Source organism: Myxine glutinosa, chromosome 2, assembly GCF_964187855.1.
Source record: "Myxine glutinosa chromosome 2, kmMyxGlut1.1, whole genome shotgun sequence".
Classification (NCBI taxonomy): domain Eukaryota; kingdom Metazoa; phylum Chordata; class Myxini; order Myxiniformes; family Myxinidae; genus Myxine; species Myxine glutinosa.
Window position 1 is genome coordinate 31,537,380 of NC_136262.1, and position 12,817 is coordinate 31,550,196.

At 48.9% G+C, this 12,817-nt stretch overlaps 1 protein-coding gene across 6 annotated transcripts in view; it reads left to right on the plus strand.

Annotated features, from left to right (window-relative positions):
- MTRF1L (mitochondrial translation release factor 1 like) overlaps nt 1-12,817 on the plus strand; it is a 100,087-nt gene that overhangs the window by 63,922 nt on the left and 23,348 nt on the right. For all 6 annotated transcript variants that reach the window (XR_010983423.2, XM_068108425.2, XM_068108427.2 and 3 more), the window contains exons 4-6: nt 1-132; nt 641-758; nt 5,103-5,239. The exon at nt 1-132 is cut by the window's left edge and continues 32 nt beyond it. Coding sequence is in view for 5 of the 6 variants with exons in the window: in XM_068108425.2 (XP_067964526.1) it covers nt 1-132; nt 641-758; nt 5,103-5,239 (387 nt within the window). In the remaining variant the exon portion in view is untranslated. The remainder of the gene's footprint in view (nt 133-640; nt 759-5,102; nt 5,240-12,817) is intronic.

The following is a 12,817-nucleotide window of genomic DNA, read 5'->3' on the forward strand; positions in this document are numbered from 1 at the left end:
GGCCCAGGAAGCTACAAGTTGCTAAAGTATGAGGGAGGTGTGCATCGTGTGCAGAGAGTGCCACAAACGGAGAGACATGGCCGTGTGCACACAAGCACCATGTCTGTTGCGATCCTGCCGCAACCTTCGGAGGTGGGATTGTGTGTTGAATGAGATGCAGATTGCTTTTTTTTGTTCCACTTCTTTCATATACGGCACAAGGCTGTGGGGTAGTATGAATGGCTGAGGGCATGGCTGTGCCTCTGATGCAATCTCCTCTGCGGGTTATGGTAGGAATTTGGAATTTGGCCATGGTACTAGCGATAGCTCATCTACTCTTAGCAAAGGACACCATGGGATCTTTAATGTCCAGGAACGAATGCTGGCAGATGGGACGCCCATTTCACATCCATCAAAGGGACGGCACACACTTTGATGAATCATCGTGCCTGTGAAACACGGGCATGACAGTTTATATCTGCGTCAGAATTGAAACCCTGGCTCGACAGCTTGGAGGCAAGTGTCCGTACCTCTTGGCCATCCTGTCAGCCTATTGGTTCCACTAAAAAGGCTGAAAGGTTTACATGATGATTTGGATTATATTTGGATTACGTCATGAATACGATCATTTGGTCTTTTTATTTCTATTTTGCCATCACAGATCAAACTACACATTGATCCCAAAGATCTGCGCATTGAGACGAAGCGCTCTAGTGGCCCTGGTGGTCAACATGTTAACACCACAGAGAGTGCAGTCAGGATAACACACCTGCCTTCAGGTAATTCCTAGCTGTTTTCTTGTGTCTTTAAAGTTGCTGTTATCATAACTACACAACCCGCCCTCCCTCCCCCCCTCCCCCCCCCAACCCTCTTCCCACATGAATCATTTTTTGTCCTCAATATATCTAAAATTTGTGATGCAAAATGTTGTCCACCATGGATGAGCACATTGTAATCATGTGTAATCATGCAGCACTGAGCAATGTCATCGTCTTTTTGTTTTCTTTTTTTTTTCCATTCACACTTGTAACGTCAAATGTTTTCTGATGAGATTTAAAGCCCACACCTCCTGCAAAGTATTGGATTCCCACAACAACAGGTACAGTCATATCCCGACATTCGCGGCCCCAACATTCACGGTTGATAAAATGCGACTTGCTTCTACATTCACGGCCCTGTCCCACTTTTTCACGGGCACAAAAAAACGATTCCCACGATCCACGAGCATAACAGTTCTAATACCTATCTTCCACCAGCCACGCAAAAAGCTACTGGATGTATGCAACAAAACACGTCTTCCACGAACCGCGAGCATGACCTGCTTTTACATTCGCGGACCTGCGCTTCGCGTTTTCATGGCTTTTCGCAGCCGCAGAAAAATATTTTGGCCGTGCTATAAGCGAGCTGCATGGCATGTGCACCACTCACACTATAAGCATAGTTTTGCGGCATGTTGCACCATTTGCACTGTAAACATAGCTTTGCGGCAAGTCCCACCATTCGCACTGCAAACGTAGCTTCGCGGTATGTCCCAACATTCGCATTATGAACATAGCTGCACGGTATGCCCCACCAGCTGCGTAACACGTCATCCCCCACGAGTTACTGTACAGAATGAAAACACCCCTCCACATCTATTAGTGCTTTTACCAGCTGCTCAATACAGCATCATCTGAGCTGTTGCACAATGAAAATGCTTCACCGCATCTCCCACCTGCTGCATAACATGTTGTGCCCTGCAATTTTCAAAATGAAAACACTGCAATGATCTATTACCAGCTGCTTAAGATGTTATGCCCCACGAGTTACATAATGAAAATGCTTCACCGCACCTATTACCAGTTGCCGAATACGGCACCACACGATAACATCCCCACACTCAATGGGCAGACGATTCATCCTTCCTGCAGCTACCCACAATTCACGCATGACTACATATGTCCACCGTGTCCTGGGACTCGATCGTTCTTCTCGACCCGTTCCTTTGATCTGTTTTTGCCTCTTGCTCTGCTCATTGTTCAATCATGGCTCCAAGTGCAAGTCCAGTGCCAGAGATACGTCGACTGCCAAAAGGCAGAATAAAGTGATGAGCCTGAGCAAGAAAAGTGGAGTTTCTCAACCGGCTTTCGAGAGGAGAGAGTGCAGCCTCTGTGGGCAGGCATTACGACGTGAACAGATCTACTGTTCGCTACATTCAGAAGAATGAGAAGGCGATCCGAGAAAGTGTTGTGGTGAGCGCTGTACTGCGCACTAAGGTAGTGAAGAAAGGATGGGAAGCCTCTCAGCATATGGATGGAGGACAATGTGCAGAAGAACATGCCTTTGAGTGGACCTCTCATTTCTGCAAAGGCGAGACTTATTTACGAGCATCTGCCTGATGCAGGTGGCATGAGCATGAGTAGTGCACTGAGCGATGTGGGTACGAGCAGCCCAATTCATTCGTAGCGAGCAGGGGTGGTTTCACTGCTTCAGGAGTGGTACAATCTCGAGAATGTAAAGCTCACAGGCGAGCGTGGCTCCATGGACCACAGCGCGGCCAAAACGTTCCCTTCTCAACTCGCGCAGCTGATCGACAAGAAGGGGTACTTGCCAGAGGAGTCTTCAATGCAGACGAGACCAGTTCTTCTGGAAAAAAAAATGTATATGAGAAATGAACTGGCATGCTCATAATTGTTTCATCCCTCAGGTAGAGAGTTATCTCGAGAAACAAAACCTTGCGTTCAAGGTTCTCCTGCTCATCGACAATGCTCCTGGCCACCCCGCGGACCTCAACGTGCCTCAACCGAACATTGAGGTGATCTTCCTGACACCCAACACCACTTCCCTGATCCAGCTGTTCGACCAAGGTGTAATCTCCGTGTTCAAAACTTGTTACACCCCCGCCGCACCTTCCACCGCATTTTGGTTGCGATGGAGTCTGACCCAGGGCTCACCGTCGGCAGTGTTGGAAAGAGTTCAACATTACCCACTGCATTGGCACCATCAAGGAGTCACTGGATGAGGTGAGAGCCTCAACCATCAACGCATGCTGGCCCATCCTGTGGTCATGAAAATCTTCACAGGATTTCCATACATGGTGGAGAGAAATGAAATTGTTGTGTTGGCATAGCAGGTGGGAGGGGAAGGCTTAACGACATGGAGCCTGAGGGGTTGGATAATATTATCTTCTTGCATGGTGATGAGCTCACAGAGGAGGAATGGGAGGCCATTAGCAAGGATTCTGAGAAAGGAGGAGGAGGCAGGCAGGCAGTGATGAGAAGGAAGAGGTGCCAAAGTTCAACCTCGCAGTCAAGTTCCTGGGTTGGGTGCTGCAGGACATGCGGGAAATTGCCGACAGGGTTTAAGAAGCCGACACAGCTATGGAGCATTACCTCATGTTTAAGAGGGGGTTGGATGGCATGATGCTCCCATACAAAGAGCTACATCAAATCCTACAGCAATCTGCCAGGCAGCTCTCCACACATTTCTTACGCCCTTGTCCCTCCACCTCAAGAGCATCAGCATCATCGCCTGCCTCACCCTCGGTGCACGACTCATCAGTGACCTCACCTGCGTCCTCTTCAGCACACTCTGTTGCCTCCCCCTCTGCTCGACTCATGAGCAATCTCACCTGCATTCCTTTCGGTGCATAACTCATCAGCACCCTCACCTCGGTCGTCTTCAGAGTTTTAGGGGTTTACTGGATTTAAATTCTTCATAATCATCATCATTTGAAAAGTTGCTTGCATACATGCTGTGTGCATACATGGTTTTTTTTTTTTTTTTTTTTTTTTTAATAATTAAAGTCTCATGGTACGGTTGGGTTGGTTCAGCACTTTTAATAAACTGTAAGCGCATTCCTTCAATAAATTGGGAATGGTACCTGGCGCTGTCGTTTAAAAAAAAAAAAGTAAGCCTTTTTTATGAAACTAATCATGTGCATTCGCGGTCGAAAACATTTTAAATGTTAAAAAACCCCCACTATTAATCAGGAAATGCTGGGAACCTATAACCTATCCCCCTTTTCCCCATTGAAACTGCCCCAAACTTTGTGGTGCAGTTTTGACATTCACAGATTTTCCTCGACATTCGTGGATTTTCCTTGATATTCGTGGGATTTTCTGTGAGTCAGGAACCGTCGGGAACCTACCCCCCCCCCTCCCCTCCTTATCACATTGAAGCAATGCCCCCACATTCGCGGATTTGACATTCGGGCTTCTTTCAGGAGTGTATCCCCCACGAATGTCGGGGTCCGACTGTATTTATATATTTGAATTTGGCTGGGGCACTGACACGCAATAGCCTACTTGTTTCTGAAGATACAAGATGCAGTTTAAGCATTATTTTTGTAAAACCTTTTTTCCCCACCCCTTAAAAAAATAGCCATCATGTTTTGGTCGCTGGCCGACAGCTGTTTTTTGTAGCTTTGGTGGCAGGTGGTTGAGGGGTTGGGGGGATTTTTTATTTTTTTTATTTTTTTTGTATACTGAATCGAGGCTCGTGAAAGAGCTAACATTTATTTCACAAACAAATCAACCAGACAAACAAAATATACAAAAAGAGGGAGCGGAAGACAAGATGGGGAGAGAAGGGGAAGCACACAACCACAACATTTGAGAGCAGGGAGAAGTGTGGGAGTGAGAGGGCTTGGGGGCAGGAGGCGTGGGAAGGGGGGGGGGGGGGAGGTATAAAACACAAAGGGACCGAAATTAGCGGGGGTAGAGGAGGGTTTGGTGAGGGTGGTTGATGTGCTTTCGTGGAAACGCCATTTTCTCAATATAAACTCTTCCCCCCACCCCCCAAACGTCTCCCCTCCCCTCCCCCCCCCCCCCCCCCCCCCCGAGTCCTAATGCCTCCCCATGTCATTGCTCCTCCAAGTGTCCCTCTACCCTGCTGTTATTGTGGTGTATACAAAACAGTCCAAAGAAAATTCTGCCTGTGCATACGTAGTTGTTCTAATAAGTCGCTCTCGAACCATAATTCCACGCATGCAAAAAAAAAAAACTTTTATTGTCAAACTACCTCCACCCACATGGACACTAAAGTACTAACAAGTTTTGAAACAGGTGACTAATTGTTCACTGTGAACAGTGCTGCTGCTACTAATGTGTACATTTACTGCATTTTTGTTATGCATCATGCAGGATTTGTGTGTGAGAGCCAGCGGGATCGATCCCAGCTGCGGAACCGTGATTATGCCATGGCTGCACTCAGGGCTAAGCTGTATGGCCAGCTGTTGCACCAGGAGCAGAGTGCTCTGCAGTCGGCTCGGAAGCTGCAGGTTAGACTCGTGTCTCACTTGTTGCCTCTTCTGCTGACATATACCCTTTAATAGAATGGAATTGCCTTCCCATGTTCAGTTGTAATGGAATAATGTATTTTGATGGACGTTGCCTCAGGATAACTCCAAGGAGGTCATCCCATCTTAAAAGACCACAATAGTCAGTTCCCCCAGAACTCCCCGTGGGATCCGACGCACAGTGCCGTGCTACTATACAAAGAAGACCAGGAACGAGCGATCGAGTCACGCAACATCATGCAACAGATCTTAATTATTTGGCTGGGCGGGACCAATTGTTGCATAACCGTTTCTAGCGATCTACAAGGCAAATTAAATCTGGCCAATCAACATCAAAATATAGAGTAAATCAGGACAACAATGTGTTTTATACATGGAATCAGTCAGGCAAGTGAGATGTGAGATATGAAAGATGAGATGAGATGAGGTGCAAGGTAAGAAAGATGAGATGTGAGATAACAAAAATGAGATGGGATAAAAAAAATATGAGATCTGAGATAAGAAAGAAGATGGGGTCGTATGTCGTGCTCCTGCCTATCTTGCACTAGCCCGGTTGAGCTAGCACTGCAGATGGGCCTGTGCCTCGGATCCCCTTACTTTATAGATGTATACCTATAAAAGGCAAAAGTGTGTGTGTGTGTGTGTGTGTGTGTGTGTGTGTGTGTGTGTGTGTGTGTGTGTGTGTGTGTGTGTGTGTGTGTGTGTGTGTGTGTGTGTGTGTGTGTGTGTGTGTGTGTGTGTGTTCTATGCATGGCCACATCTTCTAAGTTCCAAACACGGGGTATAAATACATTTAAGTACACCTCGACCCGCTATTCACGGGGGATACGTTCCTGGAAAGTGCTGCAAATTGCGAAACAGTGAATGGCGGAGCAATGTTTCAATGGATAAGGGGGAATTGGTTCCCGAATCACAAAAATCCACAAATGTCAAAGAAAATCCTATGAATGTCCTATGAATTTGAAAGGGTTTGCTTCTACTGTTTAACACTAAACTGAAAGGGAGGAAATCCGAGGTGTAATCAGTTACCAAGCAGCTAGTTAGCGCTTGCCAAGCCAGCTGTTCCTTATCAACGGTTTTGAATGGAGTGCTTGATTGAATGCTTAAGTCACTTGGCGAGCTCTCTACAAGAAACTTGGTAACTGAACACTCTGCTCTCCAGGCAGTTCCTTCGACCTCATGGCTTGGTTTTTGCTCTGATATGCATTGTCAGCTGTGAGACCTTATATAGACAGGTGTGTGCCTTTCCAAATCATGTCCAATCAATTGAATTTACCACAGGTGGACTCCAATCAAGGTTTAGAAACATCTCAAAGATGATCAAGAGAAATGGGAGGCACCTGAGCTAAATTTCAAGTGTCATAGCAAAGGGTCTGAACAGTTATGTCAATGTAATATTTCAGTTTTTTCTTTTTAATAAATTTGCAAAACTTTCTAAAATCCTCTTTTCTCTTTGTCATTATGGGGTGTTGAGTGTAGATTGATGAGGGAAAAAATGAATTTAAACGATTTCAGCAAAAGGCTGCAACATAACAAAATGTGAAAAAAGTGAAGGGGTCTGAATACTTTCTGAATGCACTGTATATAGCCCAGAGGGGAATGATCCTTCCTGCTGCTGCCGTAGTGAACAGGTGTACTAGTATCAGAAATGGCATATTGCACAAAAGCTAAGAATCTCTGGGAATGTATATTCACCCACTATGCGAGAAACGGTATATTTTCAGTGGAGTTGGAAAGAATTGGTGAGATGCAGCAGTGCATGTTACGTCACAAATTGTTCCCACAAGGGAATGCTGTGTTTGCCAAGCATGCAAGGGTACACAAGGAACGCTAGGTTTCATGGAGGTTTATTCAAGGAGGGGGCAATTCGGCCCATCAAGCCTATGCTACATCAACATCATATCGATTCAGTGGAACAGTTTAAAAAGTTAAAATCACTGCCTGGGGTGGGGGTGGGGGTTGTGAGGGAGTAGGGATGAGAGCAGTTGGGCAAGGACAGACATCAAGATCAGTTGGGCAAGGACAGACATCAAGATCAGTTGGGCAAGGACAGACATCAAGATCAATTGGGCAAGGACAGACATCAAGATCAGTTGGGCAAGGACAGACATCAAGATCAGTTGGGCAAGGACAAACATCAAGATCAGTTGGGCAAGGACAGTGTAGTGAAATCGTATTCGTACTGAACCCGGGGTGATGCTCGCTGCTCGTTGACACCGCTAGGGGCGTGACTATAAGACCCGCTGCTGCGGACGGTGCTCCGAGACTTCTCCTTTGACACGTTACATCTGGTAGACTCGCTAACGGTATGCCAGCATAGAATATTCAGCTTGCTTGCATTGAATGTTATGAATGGTCCCATTACGACTTCCCCTTCGCTCCCACCTCTTGTTCATATGTGTGTTGTACCGTCCACCAAACAGTGATGACTCAATCTACATCTCGCTGTCTGATGATATGGACCAACTTCTATCTACTCATCCCAACTCTCTCTTCCTCATATGTGGTGATTTCAACTGTCATCATGCCAGTTGGCTGGGTGTGGGTACCTCTCTCACCAGCCATGGCTCCTCAGCAAAGGACTTCTGCGACTCACTGGGACTGACACAATCTGTCAATTTCCCGACCCGGATCTCAGTCAACGGAACATCTTCTCTTCTGGACTTGGTTATGACTAACTTCCCTGAAAATGTCTGCTGCTCTTCTTCTGCTCCGATCGGATCATCTGATCATGTCCTTGTTAAAGTGGACATCTCTCTGACCATCCTCAGGGAGCCTGCTCAGCGTCGACGAGTCTGGCATTTCACTCAGGCCAACTGGCACGGCCTTCAAGCAGCCATCAATCATCTGGACTGGTCTCCCATCTCTACCACCTCTGACATCAACTCATCCTGGGAATTCTTCCAAAGTAAATTGCTCTCTCTCATGCACAGATTTATCCCATCTCGTCTTCAGTTGTCATACCCTTCCTCCCGTCCATGGTACACGGAATCTTGTGGTGAGGCTGTTGCCCAGAAACAACTTGCCTTCGTCTCCTGGAAAGCAAATCCAACGGAAGGAAATCTCATTTCCTTTCACAAAGCCCGAAACAAGTGTGTGTCCACCCTCAGGAGAGCCAGGAAACAATATCTCTCCGTTCTCAAGACCGAACTCTCTTATCTGTCTCCCTCTTCCAAATCCTGGTGGCGTCTGGTCAAATCCGTTTCTGGTGTTTGTTCCCCCTCCATCCCCTCCCTTACCTCAAACGGCTACACAGCTGACTCCGCACGTGAAAAAGCTGAATGCCTCAACTCTGTGTTTGCCTCTAAATCTTGTGTCCCAAACCCATCCCTCTCTGTACCCACCATACCCAGTCGTACCCTGCTGCTCCTGGACTCCGTGTCCTTTCCTCCTGACAAGGTGGAAAAGTTTCTGTCAACCCTCGACTCTGATTCTGCAACTGGACCCGACGGCATCAGCCCACGGGTCCTAAAATCCTGCTCTGCTGCTCTATCTCACCCTCTCTCTGTTCTCTTCACCCTCTCTTTTGCTCAAGGTCAACTGCCATCTGCTTGGAAATCAGCCAACATCACCGCTTTGCACAAAAAAGGTGCAAAAACAGATCCCAGCAACTACAGACCAATCAGCCTTCTCCCAATTATCAGCAAAGTCATGGAATCCATCATTGCTTCGGATATGAAATCTTTCCTCTTCTCCAATGGCTTGATCTCTGATCATCAATTTGGTTTCAGACCAGGTCACTCTACTCTGGACATGCTGCTTCTGCTGTCTCAACAATGGATGGAGGTCCTCAATGCCAAACAGGAAATTAGAGCTGTCTCCCTCGACATATCACGTGCCTTCGACACGGTCTGGCACCCCGCTCTGCTCACCAAACTCTCCTCCTTTGGTATCCATGGAAATCTCCACGCATGGCTGGCGGACTTCCTCTCTAGTCGTCGTCAACGTGTGGCCCTGAATGGGTTTCTCTCATCTCCTCTTCCTGTTCAGGCTGGAGTTCCCCAAGGCAGTGTTCTGGGCCCCGTGCTTTTTCTGGTCTTCATCAATGATCTCTCTGACTCTCTCGAAAATCCTCTCTATCTCTTTGCTGATGACTCCACTCTCTGCCGCTCCATTCCTCTTCCCTCAGATCGGCAGTCTGCTGCCTCCTCACTCTCTGAAGACCTGGACAAAATCACAGACTGGTCAAACAAGTGGAACATGTCTTTCAATCCTGACAAATCTCACACTCTTACTATGTCTCTCCGAAAAGATCGACTGGACAACCCTCCCATCTACTTTCTCAACAATCCTCTCCAAGAAGTTCTGTCGCTCAAGATTTTGGGTCTCACTATCTGCCATGATCTTTCTTGGGAAAACCACATTTCCAAGCTGGCCTCCAAAGCCAGTCGCCGACTGGGCATCCTCCGTCGTGCGAAGTCCTTCCTCGGCACACCTGAGCTCCTCACCACATACAAGGCTTTCATCCGCAGCTCAATGGAATACTGTTCTCCCCTATGGGCCGGTGCTCCTGCCTCACACCTAGCTCGGCTTCACGCTGTTGAAACCAAAGCTTTCAGAATTATTGGAATCTCCCGCGATGAAGCTATCTCTGAGGGCCTTTCACTCACTCACCGCAGGCAGGTAGGTGGTCTTTCTGTCTTCTACCGACTCCTCTCCGGCCTTGCACCCCCAGCTCTCTCTGTGCTCTGTCCCCCAAATATTCCTACAGGTCGCACAAGATCTGCCAGCAACCCTCTGATGGTTAAACTGCCGAAATCTCGGCTCTCTGCTCACCTTCACTCTTTCATTCCTCTTTTCTCCCGCCTCTGGAACAAACTCCCTCACTCCCTTCAATCCCACTCCTCCCTCCAGGTCTTTAAAACAGCTGTTCACCACCATCTCTTATCTTCCCCCATCCAAAACCTTGATCTTTTCTACCCCCGCTAATTCACCCCAGATCCACCTTGTTTGAAATTCCAACTTCTTTCCTGGAAGTCCTGGCAGTGTCCATATGTTTTATACCTCTCCCACCGCCCCCTTCCCACGCCCCCCCCCCCCCCAAGCCCTCGCCCTCTCTCAGATCTCTCGATGTCTCCATGTCTCTCGGTCCCTGCTCTCAAATGTTGTGTTTGTGTCCTTCCCCCTCTCTCCCCATCTTGTCTACCGCTCCTGATGTTATATGTTTTATGTGTCGGTTTGTTTTTCTGTGTGATTAATATTCGCTCTTTCACGAGCCTCGACCTTGTATACAAAAACAAAAACAAAAACAAAAACAAAAACAAAACAAAACAAAACAAAAAAAAAAAAAAAAAAAAAAAAAAAAAAGAAAAGAAAAGAAAGAAGTGATGCCACATCGTATACTTATTGCATTTCCTGCATTACAGGATGATGTCATGATCTAAATGGAATTAAACCACAAGTTGGACTAAAGTTGTGTGGACCTGATTGGTTTTCCACAACACTTAATTCCATTTAGATCATGACATCATCCTGTAATGCAGGAAATGCAATAAGTATACGATGTGGCATCACATGGGACCATTCATAACATTCAATGCAAGCAAGCTGAATATTCTATGCTGGCGTACCGTTAGCGAGTCTACCAGATGTAACGTGTCACAGGAGAAGTCTCGGAGCACCGTCCGCAGCAGCGGGTCTTATAGTCACGCCCCTAGCGGTGTCAACGAGCAGCGAGCATCACCCCAGGTTCAGTACGAATACGATTTCACTACATTCTCCCCCCCCCCCCCCCCCCCCGTCAGAATTATACGGCGGTGCGGCTAGAAGCGAGCGAGCGTCAGCACGAACAGGGTGCGGAACATCAGTCGACCCAACCGTATCGGGCCGGGCGGCGAATTGCTCTGCCAGCACGCGTCCGAAATTCCCCGGGTACGGCATCACGTATCCCTGTGTCCCCGGCGTCGGAGGCGCCATCAGGGTCGGGTGACGAAGGGGGTAACTCCAAGTCGTCGGGCCCAGGTAGTCCCGGCGAGGGGAGAGTCGGTAGACTTTCGGCGATGGGAGCGTCGGGAGAGGCCATAGTCTCATAGATGGGTTCGGTCGGTCCGTCCGATTCCCTACTCAGGTCGGCGACCCCGCAAGGGGCAAGGTGACGGACGGAGACAGTAGTCTCACGGCCATCAGCCGTCATCACACGAGCATGCTCAGGATTAGCCTGGAGAATCTGCACTTTGTCCACTAGGGGGTCGTACTTGCTCGCACGAACCGCCCGTTTAAGGTAGGCCGGCCCGGGCCCAGCGAGCCAACTGGGCAAAGACCGTATACACCCCGTGCTCCTGGGGTGGTGGAAAAGTCGCTCGTGGGGAATTTGGTTGGTTGCCGTACACAGGAGAGCCCTGATCGAGTTCAACGCTGCAGGTAGCGACCAAGCCCATTTATCGAGGCCCCGGCCAAGGGTCCGGAGGTTGAGCATGACGGCCCTCCAGATAATCCCGTTGAAGCGTTCGATCTGCCCATTAGCCTGGGGTCTGTACGGCATGGTGTAACTACAAGCAATGTTATTTTGGAGCAGATAGCCGCGCACCTCCTGAGACAAGAAGACCGCACCCCGGTCGGTATGGACATAGGCCGGGTACCCGAACATTGAGAACAAGTTCTGTAAGCATCGCATCACCGTGGCAGCAGTCATGTCCGCGCACGTATAAGCAAAGGGGAATCGCGAGTACTCATCGACGATAGTGAGCAGATAGCGAGAGCCGCTCGACACCGGCAATGGGCCCTTGAAATCCATCGCCAAGCGTTCCCACAGTCGCGTAGCCTTAACCAGAGTCCCCATGGGAGGGTTATAGAAACGCGGTTTGATTTCCGCGCAGATAGCGCAGTCGCCACAGATACGGCGGATATCGTCAATCGAGTATGGGAGATTGCCACACCGCACAAAATGAGCGAAACGCGTTACGCCGGGATGGCCCGCAGTGGCATGTAGCACACGTAGGCCCTCCAAAGAGGTGATACCCGCGCATGTAGCCGGTCGTGATAAGGCATCGGCGGCCCGGTTATCCTTCCCCGGGCGATATTTGATGGTGTAACAGAAGTCGGCGAGTTCGATACGCCAGCGAGTGATTTTCTCATTCTTAATGCGCTGGGCGTGTAAGGTGTCGTACATGAACGCCACGCTTTGCTGGTCCGTGATGATTTGGAAGCACCGCCCGAGTAAGTACGGGCACCATCGCCGAATAGACTCGACGATCGCATACGCTTCCTTTTCGACGGACGAGTGTCTCCGCTCAGCGGTGGTAAGAGTCCGTGAAAAGAAAGCCACGGGACGCCCCCCTTGGGAGAGGGTCGCCGCGATGGCCTGATCCGAGGCGTCACTTTCGAGGACGAAAGATCCGCTCTCGTCGATTGTCGCCACGGCGGCTCGGGCGATGTCGGCCTTAAGGCCTTCAAAGGCCGCCAATGCGGCCGGACTCAGTGGGAAGGTGTCGCAGGCCACGAGGGGGCGAAGTTTCGCGGAGAAATTTTGCACCCATTTGGAGTAATGGGCGAATAGCCCGAGGGCGCGCTTCAGGGACGCCCGATCACAGGGAGGGGCCATGTCGAGCAAAGGTCGCAGAC